Here is a 24,078-nt window from a genome sequence, read left to right as displayed (position 1 = left end):
CATCTCCATCCCATCCCCATCCCCATCCCCATCCCCATCTCCATCCCCATCCCCATCCCCATCCCCATCCTCATTTCTGTCTCCATCCCTGTCCCCATCCCCCTCCCTCCGAGCCTTCTAGCTTCAGCTCTGTGAGGAAAGCTGCACCTCTCCCTTTTTCCCCCCCGATCTGAACAGCGCTATGAATTTGAAGACACACATTCTAAGCAGCACATGAAGCACGTTCCTTTCCCCATGTTAGCATTCCTTTCATATTTTCCAAGGCAGGGCAAACAGCGGTGAAAACTCAGAAACCCAAGTATGCCTGGGTGTACTGAAAATGTGGCCTTCCTGCCTTGATTCGCCACCCATGATGTTGCCACCAGCGCCACATTATTGAGTTTTCAGTGGGTTTGAATGTTATGTGTGTTATCTTTCCTATTGCTGCGCTGGGCTTCATTACTTCTAGTAATATCAAATTAATTCACAGGGGTATAAATAGCAATGGGCATCATTATTAACATTAGGGCATGCTGTATTTTAGGACAAAAACTTCCATCTAATTAAAAGTTGAACTGCTTTGATGTTGCCTGTATTCTGATCCATTAGGGAGCTGACTGACCCCTGTGAAGCATCCTCCCTAAAATTTTTTACAAGGAGGATTAAATGCACTGCTGAGACTAATGCGAGTTTGAAGCGTAGAGTCAAATGTTTCCCATTCATGGATTTATTAAAAAGCAAAAACCAAAACCTGTGCAAAGTAATTCAGCTTTCTGAAGGTAAAACTGCTTCTCCAGCCATTTCCAGGAGAGGGGAAAATGCATCGAGATGTTGTGAGTTAACTTTCTCATCACGAGGCCTCGTAAAGAGCACTGGTTAGTAAGACAATAACTGAGCGTGTTTTAATTAGAAAATGTGGAATCCAAGCACTTTTGCAGGAAAGAAGACGATAGCTTAAAAGAGACATCAGGAGGCTCATAAAAGTTAAAATGCATTAAGTGGCTGCAGTGAACTCAAAGGTAAAGTTGTGAGATGTCTGAGAAGTGAACCAGAGAGGGTGATGAGTCAGAGGGGGTGGGAGGGAGTGAGTCACCGGAACCCGTCCTTTCTAACTCTTGTTGGAATCACTTGTAAACCCCCTGCTGCGCCCAGGCAAGAGAGCAGACTCAGTACCCTGGAATCCCCTCTCCTCCTACCCTGGCCAGGGCTGTGCCTGCCCAGAGGAGAAAATCATTATAATCAGGCAGTGAGAGGAGGCAGATGGGCTGTGGGGAAACTTGCATTGCGTTTGACCCAAGTCGGTCTTTGCCTGTGGGGCTCCCATTTTATAATCTCATAAGAGCACCACGTTTGATCGTGGGCCAGGCTCCTTTTTCTCCAATCAGGCCTCGTGTGGGCTTGTGATCCAGGCCCAGCCTATCAGTGTGGTCTGCCCTGTGAGCCTCGGCGTTGGTGTCAACTGTTACCGTATGACTGGAGCTGAGATCTCTGGTCCTCCGTCAAGGGACTGCTGTGGGAGTCAGGAAGAACAGCTTGTCTTCCTAGTGGGGCTCTAAGCTATGAGAATGTAGCCCACAGATCTCATAAATACGTCACATAAAGAGGCCTGTGTAAGACTGCTGCTGGCAAACAGAAAAACCAGGCTGAGAGGCAGACTCCAGGTGCCTAAGCTTAAGACCTGGGTCCAAATCCAAGGCCACAGCCGTGTCTGCTTTGCAGACCTTCCATCCCCCAGGTTTCATTCTCCTGACATGACAGGGACAGTAAGATCCATCCCATAGGGTCTCTCACTCAGTTAACAGGTTGCCAAGTACGGAGTATAGTGCTAGGCACCAGGTAGGCATTTCAGAGCTGATTCTGTCTAACAGCAAACACTAAAAAGTGCTCAGTGGTTTCTGGGAAGGGGAGGATTTGCAACAGGGCCACGGTTCTCCCTTTTCACGCAGAGTCGGAGGCATAAACTATAGGAAGGATGATCCGAGCAGCCTCTGCCCCTGCAGACGGTGGCAGGATGCATGACGAAAGAAAAGCACACGAGTGGTCTGAGTATATGAACGCCCAGAAGACACACATGTACACAGGACCTCTTCCTTCCGAGGGGCTTGTACATTTTCCTTTGATTTTAATGAACTGGTGGGGGTGGGGGTGGGGCAGAGGAGATTTCCTTAGGGCGCAACCAGTGCTTACACGGGCCTAATATCTTCCCATGCCTTCTTATCACATCTTCCCACGTACGGCAGAGAGGGACTGAGTTAAGAAATTAAAAAGTCAGTAAGACGAAGCTTTCCATTTAAAATTCCCGTCTGAGCACATACCAATCCAACAAGAACAACGTCTTCCACCTTCCCTTCAGTGCAGGGTTTCTAATCCAATTGCTCCAGTAATTTAATAAATAAGATTCTAAGCATCATATCACTGGCGCGCAACCTCATACAGGAGGACTAATTGTTGAGAAATGGTCTCATGGATGCCTATACACGGCTGAAGCTCTTACAAATTGAAATGCAATTTCAATACACTTTAGCAAACAGGAAAAATGTTGCTTATTCCCTTTTGAAATGTAGGGCGTTCACAGATAAGGTGATAACAGAATGTGGGGTTATTCACTGACTCCTAAACAGTTATCCTGAGCAAAAGATGATTCTATAAGAGACCTTAAAAATACATAATTTTGAGAGGGATCTTTTGTGCTTGGCATTGCCATAAGCTGGAAATGAATATTTGAAAATGGCCCCCAATGACTTGGTGGGTTTGGGAGGCAATAAAGCTATCTAGGAAAAGATTCTTTAACCCTCCGGTGCAATCTAAGGTATGCAGGTCCTGCTGGGCGAAATGGCCGAGCACCTTATGATGGATTACAGCGCTGGGACACAAGATCCCAACTCACAAAGGCAAGTGAAGCTGAGACTAATAAATCAAAGGAACCTTCAGAAAAGTTGTGGAGCTGCTTCCCCTGCCTGGGAGAACTACGAACACCTTATCAGGCTTCTGTGAAAAGAAAAGGATTACTGCAGAGCCGGAATTAGAAAAAGAGTGTGCCTCATCAAGTCTCTCCCTGTCTGAACCAGATAAAATATCCCTTGGGAAGGCTTCAGGGAATGCCCCCGGGGAATGACAGTTGATATTAGCTGAGAGGGTGAAAGAGTTCAAACAGTGATGGAAATATTTGACTTTTTCAACTGTGAACTTAACCCAACAGTCTTCGGCCTTTACACAGATTCTGGGAACAGTCCTGCTCTTCCAAGGCACGGCCACGAGGTGGCCTCTATCCAAAATTGGGTCCCCGCGGTACAAGGCACAGAGGGATATGGTTTTTAAAAATGTTCTTTCTACCTGGAGTCTAAGCTGTGGTAACTTGCAAGTAAGACATTCAAGTCTCCAAGCTGTGATTGACTTAGTAGGCTTTTAATTTTACAAAGGAGGGTTAGATTTTAAAAGGACAGCTTCTACTTGGACAACGTTTTCTTCAAGGATGCGTCCAAGTTTGCGAACCATGTGAAGAAGAGGCTGGAGCGACGGTCTTGAGTAAGATGTAATGCTTGTTTTTTTCTTAATGCACCTTGTAATTTGCACGCGAGCCACGACATTTTATTCATTTTCTTATTAATGGGCCTGAGTGTGTTTAACACCGCAAGCCATAAATTGCAGAGCAGTGGATTAGACCAGGCTCTCTTTATTTTCCTGCCAATTGTCAGAAAGTGATGTGGGGTATGAGATGACCCTCCCCACTGACTCCCCCCCCATCCAACAACTGACCCCCTTCTTTCCAACTGCCAAGGGGAAAAACAGACACGGCCTAGTTTCTCATTGGTGAACTTGCCTATTGAGCAGCTCTGTTATTGAGATTAATAAGCTGCCAGTTTCCAAGGAAGACTAAGAAAACTGCAAAATTAAAGTGCACTGCAACGTGAAATGCTGCTGGTGGCCAGGCGGGATCAGGGTGTCAAAAAGGCAAGGTAAAGCTATAAAATAAGGCTGAGCTTGAAAGGCTAACCTAAAGGTCTCATTAATTTCCATGTTGCCTCTGATGAGAATTTAGAGGGGGCATAATGTTTTGCAATATGGAGAAATCAAGCTGCCTATTGATTTAAAAAGTACTTCAATGCATTTGGCTCACCCAGAATGAATTTTGGTTTTAAACTTCACTTGAAAACATTGGGGTGGGTGGGTGGGGAGGAGGGCGGCAAACAGGTTACCTTGGCTTAATAGTCTCAAGATCAAGCTTGTCAGTGATTCTGTCAGAAAATTAATCCTGAGGTGGAAAAATCAATCCGAGAACAAGTTTGGAACCGTCTTTGGACTGAGCATGATGAGGATGTTTCTATAATCCTGACGCTTCTCCGTGAGAATCTGATTTATTAAAGGTCTTAGATCTGGAGTCTCAAATATGCACTACCGATAAAGTATCTAGACTGGAGACTGCCCTTCAAAGACAAAAAGTGTGTTTTCTGGAGGTCGTTCCCAAAATGAGATCCCTTGGGTGCCACTCAGCAAGCCCCCGTGCTAATTCCTGCTCGGAGTACAAGCCATGGCTTCCTGCTCACAGACACAACAGTGCCATTCACAGGGCAGCCACGGGCTCCACAGCTCTTTGGCTTTCTTTTATCAGTCTGGCAAAGCCCCGTTCAGAAGAAAAGAATACTACAAATCACAAAGCTAAAAACGTATTTGTGTGTTTCAATTTTCAGTGTCGGCATGAACCCACGTTTTATAGCATGCAGAGCATTAAACCTCTCCCTATAAATCAGCTCACGCATGTCCTGCGTTGCCGCTGACACGGAGCAGCGAGGACCCAGATTTACCATCCTGGGTTGCCACCAGTCCCTCACAGCTGCAGCAAGGGGTTTCTTACATCTTGCCCTGCTTATGATTTTGACAATGACTAAGTCTATATCCAGTAACAGGCTGGAGTTCATCCCATAGATCATTTCTCATCTTATGTCATTATAATGCACTGCCTTCAACCATTCTGTTGGCCAAGGCAAATTAATTTGCTGTTTGTCATGAGGATAAGCATAGGGTTTTTTCTTCCCTGCTCCTAAAGATAATATGTGTTGGTTAAGCACATGAGGTCTATAATCAGGTAGACCCACGTTCAAGTCCCATCCCAGCTGCTTATTATGGGGTAATGTGAAACATAATCTGCGACATAGGTTTTTGTTATTTAAAATAGAATAGTAACATACACTCGACAGAAGCGTACAAGAGATTAAATGGGATCATACGTAAAGTTTTATGCCAAGCAAAAAGTACTTGAGGAAAAAAGGTTGTTACTCACAAACATATATGATGCTGTAGAAAACTGTAAAAGAATTTCTAGAGTGTTTTATAAGAGAAAAATAAATCACTGCTATCTTTTGATACACTATTATTTGTAAATGTGTGAGATTCTGTTACATATATTATTTTAGAATCAAAATGTCTTGCCAAAAATAACTGCATTTAATCCTTTTGCCACATCATAAGTTTAACGTGTTCCAAACTGGACTTCTGATGTCTGCCACAAAACCTACTCCTATTCCATCACTATTTACTCAGACTCACTAGTCAGAAAATTGCTGAGAAATGCTAGGGTTCAGCCACACAACCTAGCAATCATTAATGCCTCAGGATTCTAGCTTGCAAGCGCATCTCACATCATGAATATGCAGCACCATCCCCCTAATCAAAGGCATACCATATTTCATCTTAACTATCACAAGATTCTCCCAGCTGGACCTTTAGTCCACCCCACTCTAAAACTGTATCTTATTATTTTACTCTCCCATTTAAAATGCCTCAGTGACTTTTGATTGTTCTTGGGTAAAGTCCAAAATCTTTGATACAGCCCAAAGCGTATATACCATGTGGCCCTTGCCTACCTTTCTAGTTTGCATTCTTTTCCTGGCATTTGAGTGAGTCTTCCCCTAATAGGTCACTGTTTTTGCTACCTAGAGCTCTCTTTAAGTCTGATAAACACTCACACATCCCCAGCTTAGATATGTGTTCCTTCTCAAGGCACTTTGCATGTAGTAGGTAAGGGTTTTTGTAAAATCATCATTTGTTCATGTCCTGGGTGCATCTGGTTTGCTGTTTCTCTCAGGACACGATTTTGCTTTTTTCTTCTTTTTGAATTCTAAGTGCCTGGCAAGTGGTAGGGGTTCTCACAGATATTTCTAGAATGAATAATGGAGGATCATCTTACAAAGCAGCTTGCAAACTTGTTTACAGGTTAAGGAACTTGATGATTAAAATTAGGGCTTTCACTACTTGCAAACACAGAGGGAAGTTTTGTTCTGCTTTGGGTTTCTTGTTAGGGAACTGTTGTCCACACGGAGTCAGAGAAAGGCTTGCTTCAGCAAGACACACAGAGAAAGAAAAGTCAGTTCCTGTTGCTGAGCTGCCTTCCGCCATTTTTGGAAAGCGAAGGTGCCTTCAGACACTCCCGAAGAAGCTGCTGACCGGGAAGCTCCTGATTTTGGCACTTCCAACACAGGAAGAACACACAGGTGAGATCAACCATGTGGGGGTGTGGGGGATAGTTATGTATAGTACAGACTGTTCGCACTTAGGCTGTCTGCCTTATGTTTGGTTTTTCTTGGATTATATCATAGCTTATACATAAATTGATAGCTTTGGTCAATAAAATTTACATGCACGGTTCTTTTATATTACTAATATTTATACAGGACTTACTTGCTTCTTTAGTCTTATATTCCAAATTTGTACAGTCCTATTTTCTGGCTGTGTCTTCTAAATCAGCACCTCCAGTCCTACTTGTCCTCACACACACAAAGAAGGAAAAAACCACAGAAGCACGGTTCTGAGAAGATGGAACAGGCCTCTGTAAGACTGATAGGGATTTGGACAGCTGCGGGGACCACAGGCCAGGGACCATTCACCACTAGTCTAAGAAGTGCATTGGACTTGGGGCACAGTTTCTGTTGTGGCAGAATGCCTGCTCATTACTGCAGGGGTTATGAAGTTCTTGCATCACTTCCAGAAGTCTGTATTAATGAGGGGGGTGTGGTGAAGCTGTTTGTAAATTTCCACTGCATTTTCTAAGTCAGTGACTACATCACAATCTGCTCCAAGAATGTCTTGTCTTTAATGGTTGTCTCTCCAGGATGTGATTACCAATTCTTATTCGGTATGGGAGAGAGAAATGGGAATCCTGTCACAGTTCTTATAATGAAGAAATCCCATATCTACTTTTGGTATCATGCCCCTAAAAAGAACTCCTTTGTTTATATGCTTTCATGGCTAAGGAAATAACATTATTAAACTCACAATGTTATAACATTTAAATAAATGAATTTGTTCAGTTTTCACTTGCCAAGATGCTATGAAAAATAAAACAGTGGAGAATGGGAACAAATAATATGCTGTAGTCTTGGACTTTTTTCTACTTTTCCAGTGTGTGAACTCTTACTTATTCCTCAAAACCCAGATCAAACAGCCTTTCAGTTGTGAAATTTTTCATGACATCTTTGGGAGACTCAAGCACTTCTTCCACTATACAATCACTATAACTTTTACACTTCTATGAGTGTATGCACCATCCTCTTGTTTATTGCCGACCTCCTCCTTTAGATGGTTTGAGAGCTTTAAGAAAAGAAGGCATGTTATACTCATTACTTCCCTGGTATCTAACATTGCTTTTGGGACATTTGAGGGACTCAGTAAACACTCACTAATAAGAGAGTACATTAAGAATATTTAAAAGTAAATCATATTTCAACAGTCTGATGGACTGCTGCTAAAATTTTCATCTATGAGACCTGTTGTACTTTCACAGTTTATTTGCTGGGATCCGTGAGTGAAGCTTCAAATATCCACCACCTCTGGTACCCTCTGCTTGATCTCTGGGAAAAGCCCATTGTATCACCTGGCATTCTCCAATCCTTGGTTCCTGAATATACTGATGAAGGAACACACCTGCGTTGGTCTCACTCATTCATTTTTTCTTTTTCTTTCTGTGGGTAGATCTAGAGGTTCTGGCAATCCCGTTTACCTGACAAAGTTTGGTAACTTTAACTTTGCCTCTTCCAAATGCATCACTGGGAGTTCTGACTCATGGAGAAATCCATAATATCCAAATGACACGCAGAAGGACTCTAGAGATCAGAAAGTAAATCCTGGGAGAATTGACCTCAGGAAAGGAGAAGAGAATCTGCAGGCTTTGCTGGTTGTCTCTACTAGGTGCTTGTCAAGAGGACATTTTATTATAAATGGTTGTTTAAAGTGAACCTCTTGGAAAACTAGTTGATTACAAGAGGAGTGGGAGACGTGCTTATGTGTTGTATGTGTTCTGATCACCAAGAGGAGACATCTTGCAAGGAGCAGACACTGTGCTGCATCTAGTTCTATAAGGGAACAATTACAGCTATGAATAGAGGTTTGTGGTTATTCACCCATTAGACATTTTGCTGCTTTATTTTGTGTGTAGAGTTCCATTTAACATGGTGTATAATTTATTGTCTCCCTGAAGCCACAGACTTCCTGCAGGTTTCCTTGTTCTTCTACAACTAAATTTTGCATCTTTTAATAGTCCTTTCTTCCTACCTTGTTGTGTTGATTTTAGGTTGAATGAGGTAATGCTTGTATGCACTGGTGACCAGCATACATGAAAGACACAGCAAAAACCGATCACTGATGGTCATGGCAGTCTTCATCTTTACTACTGTTTGCTGCTTTGCTGCAGCAGTGATCACACTTGCACTGCCCTTTCTTCACGCTCTTCTTTCCTTCTTCATATAATCCACTGTACGTAGCCTTTCTATCCAGAAGCTATTTTTCAAATAATGATCCATTAATATAAAAATAAGATGAGCAGCACCCAACAAACTTTTGGATAATTTATAAATATGGAAGGAAAAAGACAGAAACATCTCATACAGTCTTTAAGACCAGCATCAACTATAATAACATCCTGAGTCAAGCCTGGTTGACCAGTAGCTTCCAGCAAAACTGTTTATTAGTGGATTTTTATCAGCTTAGATGTTTAAGTTGTCTATTATATATATATTATATATATACATATATATGTACTTTTTATTGATTTTACTTCTTTTAAGTGCTAGAAATTAAGATTGTAGGCATGGTTAAAAATAACGTATAACTGTCAGAAAATAAAATTAAAATTTGGAGTGATTGTAGTGACAAGGGTGTACAGCATATTAACTTTCAAAATTTTATTAAAAAAACTAAAACAACAAGAAAAAAGTAGCCAAGAGATAACTCCAAATGCCATGGTTTTCGAAATTGCTGCTAGCTGTGTGCAGAAGATTCGCTGGCCATTACCAGAAAGATTACAGATTATTTCTGTCTTTCTTCCAGTCTAAGTTATTAAAGTTTAAAAACTATTTGAGAACTTGTGGAAGGGTCAATAAGAACGAGGCCCTCTTTCTGCGTAATCGCCACGGTTCTTCCAGACAAGGACACACTGGCAATTGGAACACATGAACCATGGAAGTAGCTGGGGACGGGCCACACAGCTGCTTCAATACCTGGCCAGCCTGCTCACAGCCTCTGCTGTCAATTACAGAGCAGACGCCATGCTGGGACTGGTGGGTCTTCTTTTAGGTCACTAAGGTGTGCATGGTTTTAGAAGATCAGAAGTGAAGGTGGAAAAATATGAAAGCAAAAGCAAACCAGACAAAGGCAGACCTACAGATCGTTTTCTGACTCTTCCCCGCTCACACCCATGCAGCCCCTTTTTCTGTGTTTGTTTTTATACATTCTTGTTTGCCCCACAGGCATCAAGCTGTTAGTGTGTACAGGAGGGATTAAAGCGAGACTGCATGTTGGATGAAATATAAATTAAAATTATACTTCTGTCAGTCTGGAATCTAGGATTGTTTCTCAAGGTCTCCCCAAACACTTAATTTCAAATGAGTCTTCATTTATTACTTCAGGAAAGGCCAAATGCATAATTTATCAGCAGCTTTCAGTCAATATACCCTTATAAGCACGTTTCCCATGAGCCTTTGAGTAAAAATATGTTATGCTAATTCTATTAGTTGGGTACACAAGAGCTGTCTAAGAGAGTAAACAAGCATTAAAAGGAGACACATGTGAACAAAGAAATACCTGACAACCTACTGTCCGGGGTCAAATTGCCAGGGGAATAGAAGGTGTTAGGCTTGTCTCATTATTTATGCTAGGAACGTCCCACGCACTCAGACTCCGAGTCACCTAGTGACTATGTGTGGGTGACAAGGCTAAGGTGAGAGGTAGAGTGTGTCTCTCTGACAGGCAGATGAGGACTTACCGGGTCTCTAGTGGCACGTTGCTGTTTAGCACCCAGCTGTCCTGAAGCTGCACAGACTCTGGTGTGGTGGCCAGGTCATTGGGTGCTGGGGCAGGGGCGTGGATCTGACTGCGCCGATTGGTCAGCGAGTTCCTGTTGAGGGAGTTGGCGGATGAATGGTGATGTGACAATGTGTGGTTGTGAGGAGGTGGAAGAGGGGGCCTCAGAGTCGACTGGCTGTGGTGGTTCGGAGGACCTGGAAACAGAAGGAGAAACAGCTATCAGTGCCTGTGGGGACCAGTCTCAAGCTCTCCGCAAATCTGCAAGGTAGAATTTGCAACCAAAGTCCTTGTGTAGACAACAGCTGGAAGCCACAAGCTAGAGAGGCAGGAGAGACTGCAGGAGGCATTTCAGGGTTGAGTACAAATAAATAATATGCTTTAATTTGCATGTATGCATATGCATCCAATGAAGAATAATGAGGAACGAAGTTAGGAAGACCAAGTTGATGAGGAGTGGCCCGTGGAGTTATTTGAAACATATAGTACTACAGTAAAAGGAGCACGACACATAAGGGGAACCATTGCTGCAACACATTTCTATTCTGTTTCAGCACTTTCCACTGCATTCTTCTTCCTCTACTCCTTCCCCTGCCCCTTTCCCTCTCCTTGTTTCTCTTCTGTGGTAGTGGGGATGGAACCCAAGGCTTCACTCATGATGAGCAAGTGCTCTACCACTAAGCTGCAGCCCCAGAATCTGCACACGTTCTTTCAAACACATACATTGATTTTATGGAAGCAGAAAGTAGAATGATAGTTACCAGAGGCCAGGTAGGGTGAGGTGGGGTGGGCAGAGGAGGGGAGAGGCTGGCCCATGGGTGCACATTTCACAGTCCTGCTGTCCTACTGCACAGAGGGGTAACCACCATCGACAACGTATTGTACATTCCAAAACAGCCAAAAGACAAATTTGAGTGTTGCATCCCAAAGAAACGAATCCTTGCTGTGACAGAGAGGTTAAGTGCCCTAATGTGATCACTACACAATCTATACATGTATCTCAAAAATGTGGACAATTTTAATGTATCAACTGAAAATAAAATAAAGCTGGGGTGTAGCCCGGTGTTACAAGTGCTTGCCTAGCACATCCAGGGTTCTGAGCGATACCTAAATGAGGAATAAAATTAATTCACTGTTCTCTTGAAGTGGAGTAAACATACACCCATACGACTCTGAGTTAGGGAGCCTCATGTTTAAACTTCTGGTCAGGCAGGAAAGCGAAGGGAGTTAGTTGTGAGCTGGACTGAACTGGAGAGAGAGGAGCAGAGTCCTCCCGGGCCTCAGCTAGTGTGGCCATGAGGTACCAGGTGTGGCTTCTGGCTTTGTTGGAAAAGCTGGAGAGTCTGTACTTGTGATGAAATTTCCTGGGTTTTGGCGGTGTTGACAATTAACTGTAAAAACATACCTACCTACATACATATATAAGAAAACATGTATGTTGTATGTATGATTTTTAAAAAAATGAGTTGACCTAGCACATCTGTGAGGCTGCTCTGATCAGCAGGTTGAAAACTTCTCTAAAAGATGAACCCTGAGAACTCTGCCTCTGGAGAAGGTCAGGGGAGATGTTTTCAAGCCGTGATTCCCTACTCCAGACTGCATCCTATTTTTAAAGTAATGACATCTTTATCCTTGCAGGAAAAATGAACAAATGAGAACTCCACCTCTGGAAATACCCCCATGTCATGATAAAAACATAGACAATTCTGCCCATGTTTTTTGTAGCAACCGATTCTCAATCTGCACAATGGAATAGATAAAGCACAGTGAAAATGAAAGTAGTTCCCTATGTGATATAAGCCTATAATTTCATTTTAATGGATGCTGAAACATGACTTTTAATTTGTGTCCTTTGAGAAAGTTTATTTTTTTGAAGCCTCCAGTCAGGGCTGGCAGCTCACCAGGTGACTGCTGAGCCTTGTCATTTTGGCCCCTGCCAACTTTTAAAATCCTCAGCCCCTGCTGTCCTGGCTTTAAGAAGTTGGCTCAAGTCATTTAAACAAGCAATTTGACACAAATTTCAACTACTTGTCTCCTTATGTGGCCAGGCTACATCTCCAAAAGGTGTAATCTACATGCTAGGGTTCCCGCAAAGCCTGAAGAAACGTTCTGAGGAAAAGACAACATGTCAAAAAGATACTAGGTTTAGAGACCATCACGACCAACAAAACAGGAAGGAAAAATGTGGCGAAAACTAGTGCCTTGAAGTATGCATCTTTGGACTGAAATTACTTGGGGGAATTTTTTTTTAAACATTCAGAAAAAGACAGCTAAAACCCAGTGGGAAATGCCATGAAACAGTTGTATGGGTTTTAAATTGTGTCCTCCAAATGAACCTGTAATTCATGTTTTACATTATGCATCAGTGACACCTTAACTATATCTTTGGGGGAGTTTCATAGCTGTACCAGGCTATTATATTTTCTGGCATTGTTGTCTGTCTAGTAGTAATACATTGCATTTTTTCTGTCTCACATTAGTGGAAAGAGGTGGGCGGGGGGGGAAATGATGTCATAATGATCCCTCAGAGATGCTCTCCAAGCCCCTCACACATGGTTAATGAATTCTCTTCCCCTCTCTAAACTCCCACCCTAGCGGTATCATTATTCCCCATTAGGTAATTATGAGACTTGCCTGGGGAAGATGAGGTCAGTCAGTGTACAATGAGAATCCACTCTCTCCAACCCTGAGCCCTGGCCTCCCATTGCTCTCTGCCCCCGGCCCCACCCTGGCCATCCGGACCACACACTCCGCCCAAGTACAGATGCCTGTGAGGGATTCCATTCACTAACTGTCATGCCAGACACTCTTGCTTCCAGTTTGTTCACCTGGAGCTAAGATTTCCTTGCCTACCCCAGCCTGGGTGGTCTTCCCCTGTCCCTCTGTGTTCAGGTGGGGGAATTCCTGTGGTTGCTAGTATGTAATGGTACCCAAGGCTGTTGCCCAGGGGAAGACACACCAGCTTGGATGCTACGCAGTGTATTCCAAATAAAATGGATGATACGTTTTCTAGTCTGCCGGAAGAAAGGTCAAGATCTCGTTCCACTTTTCCTAAAGAGAAAGCTTAGAAAGTCTAGAAGAATTGGAGAAAAAAAGAGGAAGATAAGATGAAGGAATACTTAATTCTCCACTCATTCTACCCTCCTAGGAAGCAGCATTCTATTTCACCACAAATAAGTTAAATTATTGATAACAAAAAAAAAATTATCCAGTATCCTTAGCATTGGAAGGTGTTGTAATTATTGTGGTTGTTTATTTCCACTGTAATGTTGATTTTATTTGCGCATGTAGCTATCCAAATGTCAGATTTTCAACTAGGTGAAGAGGATAGAAGGAAAGGACAATCACAATACAGAGTAATAAATGCTACCACTTGGGACTATACAGAGGGTATGAGAAAGTCGAAGAGGGACACATAGCTAGAGGTCAGGAGACAAAATCTAAAGGGCGGGTTCAAGGGTTATGTATGCCACCTGCTAGCAGCAGAACCAGAGCGTGCTACCTTGTTCTTTAAATTCCAGTTTCCTCATTTGCCAAGCAGTGAAAAACAGCAGCAACCGCTTGCTAAAGTTGCTGTGAGAGTGGAAAAAAGGATGAATATAAGACAGCTAAACCTGTACCTGATGCCTGGCGAGTTCCCCAAAGCTATGCACATGGAACACTGGTTCTTTCAAGGATAAAAGGGTGGAAAAAATATAACTGCAGCTCCCAGATGTGAGAAGAGAGAGTAAATCTAGGCTTCCTTTATCTAGGTCAAAAGTTACAGATCAGCAGCTCTCAGTCAGAATATTATAAAAAATCAATGATCAATATTTTATAGAGTATTCAGATTTCTTCTAGAACAAAAATCAAAATTAAAATATTGAATATCCCCTCATGACAATAGAACAGAGGTAAATGCTCCTGAGCTGTTTCCCTAGTTTACCATGGCCCTAACCATTTGTGTTGTCTTATCTTGCTGGAAACAATCAACTGCATTCTTGCCTACTTATGCTATTATATTTTGACACTTAGTTCAACCAGAGGTACCCTGGTATTCAGTGAAGGTAATGTCTCTCTAACATGACAAGATCCCGCTACAGCTAGAAAGCTCAAGCATTTTTTGGATTTATCAGCTGTTGTCATAGTCATTCAATGTACTTGCTGGTTGGGAAGATTTTCTATTTCAAAAGTGCAGACAATGCCTGACAACACACTGTACTGCTTTCTAAGAAGCTAAAATGCATGAAAAGCCCTTCTCCAAATCAAAGGGTGCCTCCCATCTATAATGAGACAAAAATGAGTAACTCAGTGTGATGAAAAGACCTTACTGTCCAGTCTAAGTTTTAAGCATTTATTTGGTTTAATTAACATGCATATTATTTATGGCTCTCCTATTATGTAAATATAAAAATCACATGATAATGCAATTTAACCACAAATAACTGCATCACATAAATGATTACACAGTATCAACCCAATAAATATGCTATTAATAGGCAAAAGGCAACTGTCATTAAAATCTCACTGGCGACCTATTATATGGCATCTGATTCACCTTGAGTCAAGAGCCTTAAAGTTATTTTTAGGTACTAGGTAGTTTTTACTCTTAGGAAGGAGGCTCTGTTGTACTGGTTCTTTCCTAAAAGCTAAAGAAGGCATAGTCAAGAAATGTAAGCGTATTTCTAGGACAGGTGCTTTGTGTGTATCAAAATGTGAAGTCCACGCGTAAGCACTACTACACGTCTGTATGCAGCATGGTCTGAGCATTTGTGTTTTAGACATTCTGTGGGAGAGTTGCTGCTAGTTGATTTTGCCATGAAAGCATTCACGCATTTTCTCCTGCATTTGCTCAGGGGCTGATAGTGCAGTCTTAAGAAAAGCCAAGCAGTCCTGCCTCCGCGAGCAGCAACACCAATTCCGGCAAAGATCTGAGGACTACAGATCTTGGTGCGGCCAGTCTTGGGTTGACTACAGCAGAGTTGCTCAGGTAAACAACCAACAAGCCTGCATTTTAAATAACACAAAGGAAGAATTTTCCAGGGAGCGAAAGAAGTAAATTGCTAATAATTGGCCATTGTTGCTGCACTCTGTCTTAATAAACAGCTGGGGGAGGCATTTAGGCTGGGTCTGCTCTTGCCAAGGCGGAGGGTCTGAAGGTGTGGGAGGGCAGGGACACACTGAGATAGCCTTGTCTTACTTTAGAGTGTGCACGGAATTTTCCTGGTGATTCAATATGATGATGAAGTGTATGAAAGAAAAAATAAAAGTAGGGGCCTGCCTGCTGCTAATAAATCACTCATTCCCAGAAATGCATGCCCACTCTTGGTCTTTGAGCGTATCAACCCCCTCAGACCAAAGATGATAAATTAACCACAAACCCTCTGCCCTCTTTGCTGGACCCACCTCTCTGGAGCAAGCTACATCTTGACAGCAATTTGAAGATGTTAGCAGCGGGGCTGGTGTTGGCAGAGACTTCGGAATCTCTGGTTGATGAAAACTCTGTTCAAATTTGACTTTGGATGAGAACCAGAGGGAACCGGGGGTGAAGAGTTTCCAGAATAACAGCCTCTGGGTAGAAGTAAGGAGGGTAGAGTTGCTTACAGATGGACAGCCTGACAGTTGGCTTTGGCCAGTGACTAAATATGCAACCACTGGAAAGCTATATACTTTTTTCTGTTTCTTCATCTGCAGAATGGGTATAGTAATTTAACTTCTCATATATGGTTTTTAGGAGACTCAGATGAAAATATATTATAAAGAGCCTTGCACAATTCCTGGCACATAGTCAGCTGTTAGTAAGTACTCTTCATATATTATTATTATTTGGCATAATTAATGATATTGATAATAGTGACAGCAGCCTAAACAACTCTGGCTCTGAGGAAAATGATGTGTACCTCCTGGAAAGCCATGGGCACCAGGATCCTAGCTCTCTGAGATGTACTCCTGGAGGAACATTTCAAAAATTAACATATGGAGCTAAAATCCCCAACTCCCATCTAAAATCCCCAACTACTGTCTTCAAATTTAGCCCGCAGAAAGGAAGAGTGACTAAATGACATGACCTGCGGCACTGATGGAGGCAGTCTCAAGAGTGCATTTCTGAAACATCATGAAAATGAAACAGGACAAAGAACTGTTCCATTTCCACAAATGAAACAATGACTGTTAGTGAGGAGCTACGCGTTACGTCCTCCTTGTGTGTCTGGTACTATGCAAAATATTGTGCATAAGTGATTTTTACAGTAATATCTTGATTCACAAGCACTTCTGTTTGCAAACAATCTGGTTCTCAAATAAAAGCATTTGACAAAATTTGCTTCCATTCACAAACTCCACATTGTATGACAAACACATGCGCAGCCATCTTCCCCACACAAACACGAATGCGGCCATCTTCCCCCAAATCATAAAACAAATTGAGTTCACGAACCGAGGTCCTACTGTATACATTCCCCCTCACTATCATGGGTAGGTTGCTTTTCATCCCTATGTCATAGATCCAGCAAGTCAGGGTCAGAGAAGTTCAGTAATGCAGGAAACATCACACAGCTTAGTAGGCAATATTTTGTTATTTCTTTGCTTGGTCCTAAGGTGTTCTCCTCTCCTAGCCCTATGCAAAGGAACACAGGACCAGAGCACACTCACAGAGAGACAGGACAGGACACTGGCCTGGGTGGATGTGCACCTAACAAGCATAGAGGAAAACTGGTTTGAATTATTATTTTTTTGCACATGTGCTTAAATGGCAGAATCAAATCTTGTGAGAACTTGGAGGGAAGCCCCGAACTCCAGGCTCTGCACTGCCTCACGATGCTGCTTGAGTCAGGAGAAATAGACCAGAACAGCCAAACTGCAGTGCAATCTCTTTTTTATGCCTTCTCCGCAGGCCCTCCCCAGCCCTCTCTGTGCTGCTCCCAGCTCCGCTGCCAGTGGTGTGAGGGCTGGGTAGCAATGAGGTCTGTCAGAAGCAGAGCCAAGGGCGTGCTCCATCCTGGCTTGTCCTGCCCTTTTCTGACCGGAGATATTTTGCCAACACCTGGGGATGGAGGAATACAGGGAGTGGGTCCAAATGTAGCCTCCTCCTGTGCTGGGAAAGAAATGCCCTTATTTGTCTTTAAATATTGGGCACATTGGACTCTGAGCTTGCTCCTTTTTCTCTTGCCTTAACATCTACTGAATGATTCGTCTCCTAAGGCAGAGACTTCTGTTCCCTGCCCCTGACACAGGTGTGGTGTTGCTGGCCTTGCAGGGCAGGTGAACGGTGTGCAGTGTTATCTTACAATGACTGCAGCGAGCTGGAGCTGCAGCCTTGCAGAGTAGCAGAGAAAGAAGGAAGAAGAGCGAAGGAGCAACCGGAATTGTCTCTCCTTTCGCATTTCCCAGCCCTTGGGCCCAGCTCTGCCCAGTGCCTCTTGGCCGAGGGGGACACACTATTCCGTTCCAGGGAACTGTCCTTGACAGAGGGGCCTCACTCAGCCTGAACAGAGGGCCCAGGAAGGCGGGGGCTGTGCTCACTTATAAAGGAGGATTTATAGTTCCTTGCTTATGAAAAATATACGACCTCAGAGCAAAACCACGCCACGTACATTCACAATGACGCACAGATCAGCACTGCATGGCAGAAGCATGGGAATTACTGTCACAAGGAGCAATCATTTGTAGGCTTAGAAACCCAAGTTTTGTCAGCTCTCCCTGTACTCATAAGAGACTGGGGTTGGAGGGACATGGTAGAACCTCTAAGAACAGTGGCTCTCATTTCATCAGCACCAGTTGTGTGGTAAGCACTGTGCACGTTGCCTCTCACTTAGTTTGGTTTTTCTCAGGTACCGGGAACCGAACTCACGACCTTGCGCTTGCCAGGCAGGCGCTTTTGCCGCTGAGCTAAATCCCCAGCCCCGTTGCCTCTCACTTAGAACTTGCAATAACTTTCAAAGCAGATATGTTCTTCATTTTGCAGGAGAGATAACGAAGGAGCAGGGAGGCTGTGATGAGTCTCCCACCTTAAAGTTTTGGCACTGAACTGTAACGTATCTGTGTCCCTCCTGCCTACTCACTTCGCACACTGCCTACCTCTCTCTTGTGACCCTCAGAACATGGTTTCACGTTATTTTTGGTTTCTTTTTTATTCATTATACTGTGAGCTTCTCCAGGGAAAAGTGTCTGTCCCCCTGCTTTTACTTACGCAGGGTAAGGCCACAGTGACTGATAGGACACTAGCAGTGAGTGAATGAATGGACAACCTGTGTCCCTGGAGCTCATGTTTGAAAGTTTCAGTAGGAAGGATCAGAGTATATTTCTAGTTCTGTCTTTTGAGTAATCCAGTGGTTTGCCAGAATTAATGATGGGCCTTCCCTAAACCTCCTCAATCTTTTTGTCCTGAGAAATTCCTTTAATAGGGAGCTAGCCTGACACGGGGAGAAGGTGACTTTGAGTCCTTTTATCTTTATCTGTCTGATCACCTTTTCTTTGTTTTCAAATACCTGACATACCATAAAATTCATTTTTGTAAAGTATACATTTTGGGATTTCTGCTGTATACTCACTGAGATGTGTAACCATCATTATCAAATTTTAGATCATTTTCTTCAACTTCAAAGCAAACACCATAGCCCTTGAACACCATACCCTTTGGCAATTCCTCCCGTTCCTTCCCTCTCTCCCACAGACTCTAACAGATGTGAATGTACTTTCATTCCTATACTGGACATTTCACAGAAATGGCGATTGTCTCTTTTTAAAGACCATGATGTCTGTCCATTGCAGCCCTGTTGGAGCCTGCCAAAGGTAAATTTCAGATGTGCACACTTTGGCCACTTCAAAATATCTTTCCCTGAAAAGATAAAAATACCTTTCCCCGAAGCAGCTCTTCCACTGGAACCTTTTGGCTGAGTCCCTGCTGCTGTTAATATTTTGCAGATGGAGACTGTCAGGTGAGGGCCACTGTGAAGCCACCTGGATGCTGGAGGGTCTGAGGAGGAGGGTGGAATTTGTTCTAATGGCTCAGGCATGGCCGGATCCCAGTGGAGGGCCACACCTGTTCAGTCCAAGCCCAGCCAGGCGCAGGCAGGCACTGCTGTGGGGAGGGGAAGACTTGGGGGATCTTGAATTGGGTGCCCAGTCAGTATTGCCCTGAGCGCAAGTGTTTAAAAGCAAATAATTGACCTACTTGGGACCGACTTTCCAAAAAGGCAAGTTGTCACCTAGGCTGGGTCAGGAAGGGATTTTAATCTCAGGTATTCCATCATTTCACCATACTCCATATTCAGTCTTTGCTTTCCTAAATCATTAGGAAAAGATTCCCAGAGATCAGTGTCAACCCCACTGGATACACACACACACACACACACACACACACACACGCACACACACAGCGAGAGATCACTTGAAATATTTGAGAAGAACCCTTCTAAAGAGGAGATTTTATTGCAAAGTTCCATCTGAGCAGTGTCTATCTGAGCATTTCCATAAATCTACATTACCCTAGGTATTTGGGCATCCTCTGGGAGAGGAAAGCTTATCAGTAGAAAGTAATGATTTTGGGTTTTTCAATTGCCCTAAGGATCTTGACAATACTATTAAGACCCATGAGCTCCCTGTCGAGAAGTTTAGGAGTGAAATTATTAATACGTGCAGACGTTATGCTGATTGTTGCACTGTAGCAGAAAATACTGTCTGTTATTTGAGGTGCATTATCACTTTCCCAAGCAGAGAATTGCATCAAAAATTTAAACTGTTCTCATCCCAGCTCATCACATAGCTTTTCAAGGTCTTATTGTAAAATAGGCTGGGCATAATTTGGATATTTTCCTATCTATGAAAGATAATATGTTTTTCAAAGACCAAACTACTTTTTTTTTGCGGGGGGGAAGCCCTTTGTAGTAGAATTCTATCCCATCAAGATGCCATTATTTAGCCCTTTAACTAGGTTTTCTGTGGGGTGTATTTTATTCCTTCCTTTTTTTTTCTTTGAAATATTCATGATGTTTCCCCCTGAACACAGAAAGAGGACCAAAACAAAGATAAAATATGATTTTGATATCAGATCAAGTTTCTGGGGAACAGAGTGTTGGGGACATATTGTGACTTGCATCCTTCATTAACACCAAGAATGACCGAGGCACACCAGCTAAATGACAAGAGGGGGAGAAAGGTTCCCGGAGCATTTTCACTTCAAAGCTCAGCAGAGTTATTTACTATCGGGGTGACCTTTTCCCAAAATCTCTCCTGGTACATGTCTTATAGGGCAAGGGAACAAGAGTTTCTCCATGCTATATAAACAGAAGTCAGCTGAATGTCAGACCTTGGTCTGTATCCTCTTTCATGGTAAGAAGCAGCTGATCTAATGGGATGTGTAGGGTGTGTTTCACAAGACATTTTCAGAATACTCTTTCTGTGTTTAGAACACACACACACAATTATCCCCTGAAAACATCTGAGCACTTCCCGAAGCAGAATTTATGGCCCAGAATTACATGGCTCAAGCTTACTGTCAGACAGAGTGTCCAGCAACTGGGCAGAGAAAGATGAGAAAATACCCTCCTCCATCCCAAAGAGCCCTAGATGCAAACAATTTTAGCAGAACACTGGCTGGGTGGTGAGTGTGTTGCAGTGCCCTCAGTTTTAGAGCTGGTGATGAGTCAGTGCGGTCAGGACCCCAGCTTCCATGGAGTGCCGCTGCAAAAACTGGACCCTACAGTTTCTCATGTCCTTTTCAGGGTTTCTTGGTCCCTGAGATGCTGATCTCTTTAATTTTGCCTGGAGTACTATTGGTATTAGACAACCAAAAATCTGAGAGGCCTAACCTTTGTATGCCTCTGATCCGTAAGAGGACCCAGCATAAAAGGTGGGTAATTACAATTTCTTTTTGGTAAAGACAGTTAAATGAGATAGTACATGTAAAGCTCTCAGAAAATGCATTACAAATACAAGGCAGTCAGTAAATGGCAATATTTATTTATCTAGGCCTGAATAGGCTAACTCTTTCTTGAGATAGTGGATGAGGAAGTGACACAGAATCTATAATTCAAATATTATCATTTGGGTGACTTGGAAATTTTCCGTTAGCATATGTTTTTAAGGTAAATAGGACTATTAAGAATAGGGATCCTTTGTTCTGCTATTGAGTTAGAGCAGCTCTGGGTCTTACAAAATATTAAAATAATCAGTGAGCTTATTTTTCATATTTGAAGCTTAAATACCCTGGAATAAATATATCAGACGTTGGACGATTTGAACTACCTTCTAGTAGCTACTTTCCTTTGGTCAATTCTTTTGTTGTCCATGAAATCAGCACCAGAAAGGCCTAGGTTTTCTGTAGCACTGCTAGTGCTAACGCATCAGCCCCCTTTTGCATGAAATTTCTACAGTACAATCAAGATTTTTAAGTTTCTCTGGTTCATTTATGAGCCAAACAATATCATATTGTTTGATAGCTGCAATCCACTACTGAATGACTTACTAATGTCCTGAATTGCTCACGGCATTGGGATGGTTTAAGTCATAAATTAGCAATTTGTTTCTCAGGGCTTCTTGGGTTACTGAGGCACTGTAGTATTCATCACCCCGAGGGGGATCATTCTTAACCCTATAATGCAGAAAGGGAATCACCCCTCATTTGAAATAAATCAGATTTTGTGAGAAAATATCTCCATTTCTAACACTGCCTATCTGACAGTTTTTAAAAAAATTATTTTAAAAATAAAAGAAGGAAAACATATTAACAGATATCCATGTACAAAATAGCATAAGAACAATACAAGCAATACAGAGTTACAGACAAAGTGGTAGGAAATGGACAACAGTTGCTGTATTATGTATTGATAACTTCAAAGTGGTTTCTCAGGGAAACAAATAGAGACATGCAAGATTGATCAAATAATTAATCATTAACTGTTCCTTTCAGTAAAGTGATAGAAGTCAGTAGTACAACTATGTTTACTATCCTGTGTATTTATACATACATAATTTCCTCTTCTTTCCTTTCTCTTTTCCCTCACCCCAGTTGCTCTGTACTTTTGAGCAATGTCTGTCATAGTGTGATCTAAAATGATTTTCTGATCAGGAAATATTTGATCAGAGACCTGAAGGATATAGGAAGAGAATCATTCCACTAACTGGTGGAGGAAATAGCAAAAATGAAGGCATTTGAAATGTAGCATAGGCAGAGGGATTGCTTGGAAAAGAAGCCTAGGTCCGTCTTTTCCAGTCAGCTTCATACCTGGTTCTTGAAGAAAGCATTGAAATAAGTAAAAAAGGTTCTAGACTCTTACTGGTTCTAGAACCTGACTTGGAACCAGCCAAGCAGGATTCTGCCTCAGGACCTTTGCACTTGCTAAAGCCTTAGCTTTAAGATACAGATCATTGATACAGATCAGTCTTTCAATGTCTCCCAGCTGCAGCTCAAATGTTACCTTGAAAGACAATCTCAGCAGTCTTATCCTGCTTAATTTACTTTCTCGCTCCCTAAAGTACATACTGGCATTTTTATGAAAAGCAGCTGTCTCTTTGCACTAGAAAGTAAACATCACGAAGGCAAGGATACTATTTTATTCTCCATTGAATCGATGGTTTTAGAACACTTGGCTGGTTTAATTAACTAGTTAGTTAATTATGCCTTGACAAGTACAGCAAGAACAAAGGGGCTGAAAACATACAAAATTCCAACAGGAATGCTGATACTTCAAGTGCATGCTATCACTTGGGACAAACCTCAGAAACTTAAACTTGGCCAAACTTCAAGAAAAAAAAACTGTGGGTATCTTTGCCAAAACATAAGTCATTCTCCTCTTTCTCTGTCTCTGTCTCTCTCAAACTAGCAATTTTTTCTCTTCTTGCAGCCGCCCAAACATGACAACAAATGCTTAGGAGCAGAGATCCCCATGGGATGGAGGAGGGCAGCGTCCTCCCTCACACCCCAAGTGGAAGTGACACATTTCTCTTCCAAGCGCTGCCTAACAGGCTCTCCTGTGGCCCTCTGTGCCACCTGAAAAATGTTCACTTTCCATCACAGATCCATTGTGTTAAAAAAAAACCTTTGCTGAAGGCCTATCTCACCTGGGCAACACGAATCCTAATTCATCTATTGTATTTGGTGATACGAAAAGCAACAATGGGCAAGGAAGAAAGGCTAGTGCTGCTAAGGGTTTGCAAATCAAAAGCAAGATATATGGAATCCCATCTCCTTCGGGAAGCCTTCTGGGAGCAGATAAGATGAAATCCTACGACTTTCGCAACCAGCCCTGCTGATGGGTGGAACACATTTCACAGTGGCTGTGTTCTAAGTGTAACACTGGAGATACTTTGACACAGTCTTGAACAACTCCAGCTGGTTATATGTAGCCCATTAAATTTGCCTGTGTGACCCACAAATGACATCTAAGCAGATAGTTTCCAGTGTAAGTGTACCTCTGCACAGAGCCAGCAAAGCCATCTGTGAGTAGCCCCTGTAAAGCTTCTCACATTCTCTGTGAGAAATCAAAGCAAGTGATGATTTTCTTTACAAAATTCCTTTTGTCCTCTCTCCAACTGAGTTCCTTGCACAGCATACTCTGGCTTCTCTTCAGATCATATAAATCTCCCGCCTTTTACTAAGTCCCTTGCACAAGAACAGCAACAGATCACCTGAGCTTCCTTTCATCAAATTACTTTCAGTCATGTATTTGTATGTTTATTCTGTCCTTCATGTCTTCATTTGTTCACGGTTCATTCGGCCATAAAATATTGACACCTACCCTTGATCCAGTGGCTTTTAGAGGTACCAAGTCCCTCATCTTTTGTGTGAGCTACAATTTCCACCTTAACTCTTTCATTTTTCCTGTGGTTATT

General features: G+C 42.6%; 1 protein-coding gene and 1 long non-coding RNA gene across 12 annotated transcripts in view; one reads left to right on the top strand and one right to left on the bottom strand.

The window, feature by feature from the left end:
* The window catches only part of Tenm2 (teneurin transmembrane protein 2), a 1,190,054-nt gene that overhangs the window by 265,122 nt on the left and 900,854 nt on the right, over positions 1 to 24,078 (bottom strand). For all 11 annotated transcript variants that reach the window (XM_005376287.2, XM_005376288.2, XM_005376289.2 and 8 more), the window contains one exon: positions 10,232 to 10,466. In XM_005376287.2, coding sequence (XP_005376344.1) covers positions 10,232 to 10,466 — 235 coding nt within the window. The remainder of the gene's footprint in view (positions 1 to 10,231; positions 10,467 to 24,078) is intronic.
* Positions 6,254 to 16,549, top strand: LOC102008291. Its single transcript, XR_001232367.1, has 3 exons — positions 6,254 to 6,467; positions 15,105 to 15,238; positions 16,283 to 16,549. It is a non-coding gene; the product is annotated as an uncharacterized LOC102008291 (long non-coding RNA).

This window comes from Chinchilla lanigera, unplaced genomic scaffold (assembly GCF_000276665.1).
Source record: "Chinchilla lanigera isolate Chin_1 unplaced genomic scaffold, ChiLan1.0 scaffold00007, whole genome shotgun sequence".
Lineage (NCBI taxonomy): Eukaryota > Metazoa > Chordata > Mammalia > Rodentia > Chinchillidae > Chinchilla > Chinchilla lanigera.
This window is presented reverse-complemented; position numbering and strand designations above follow the sequence as displayed.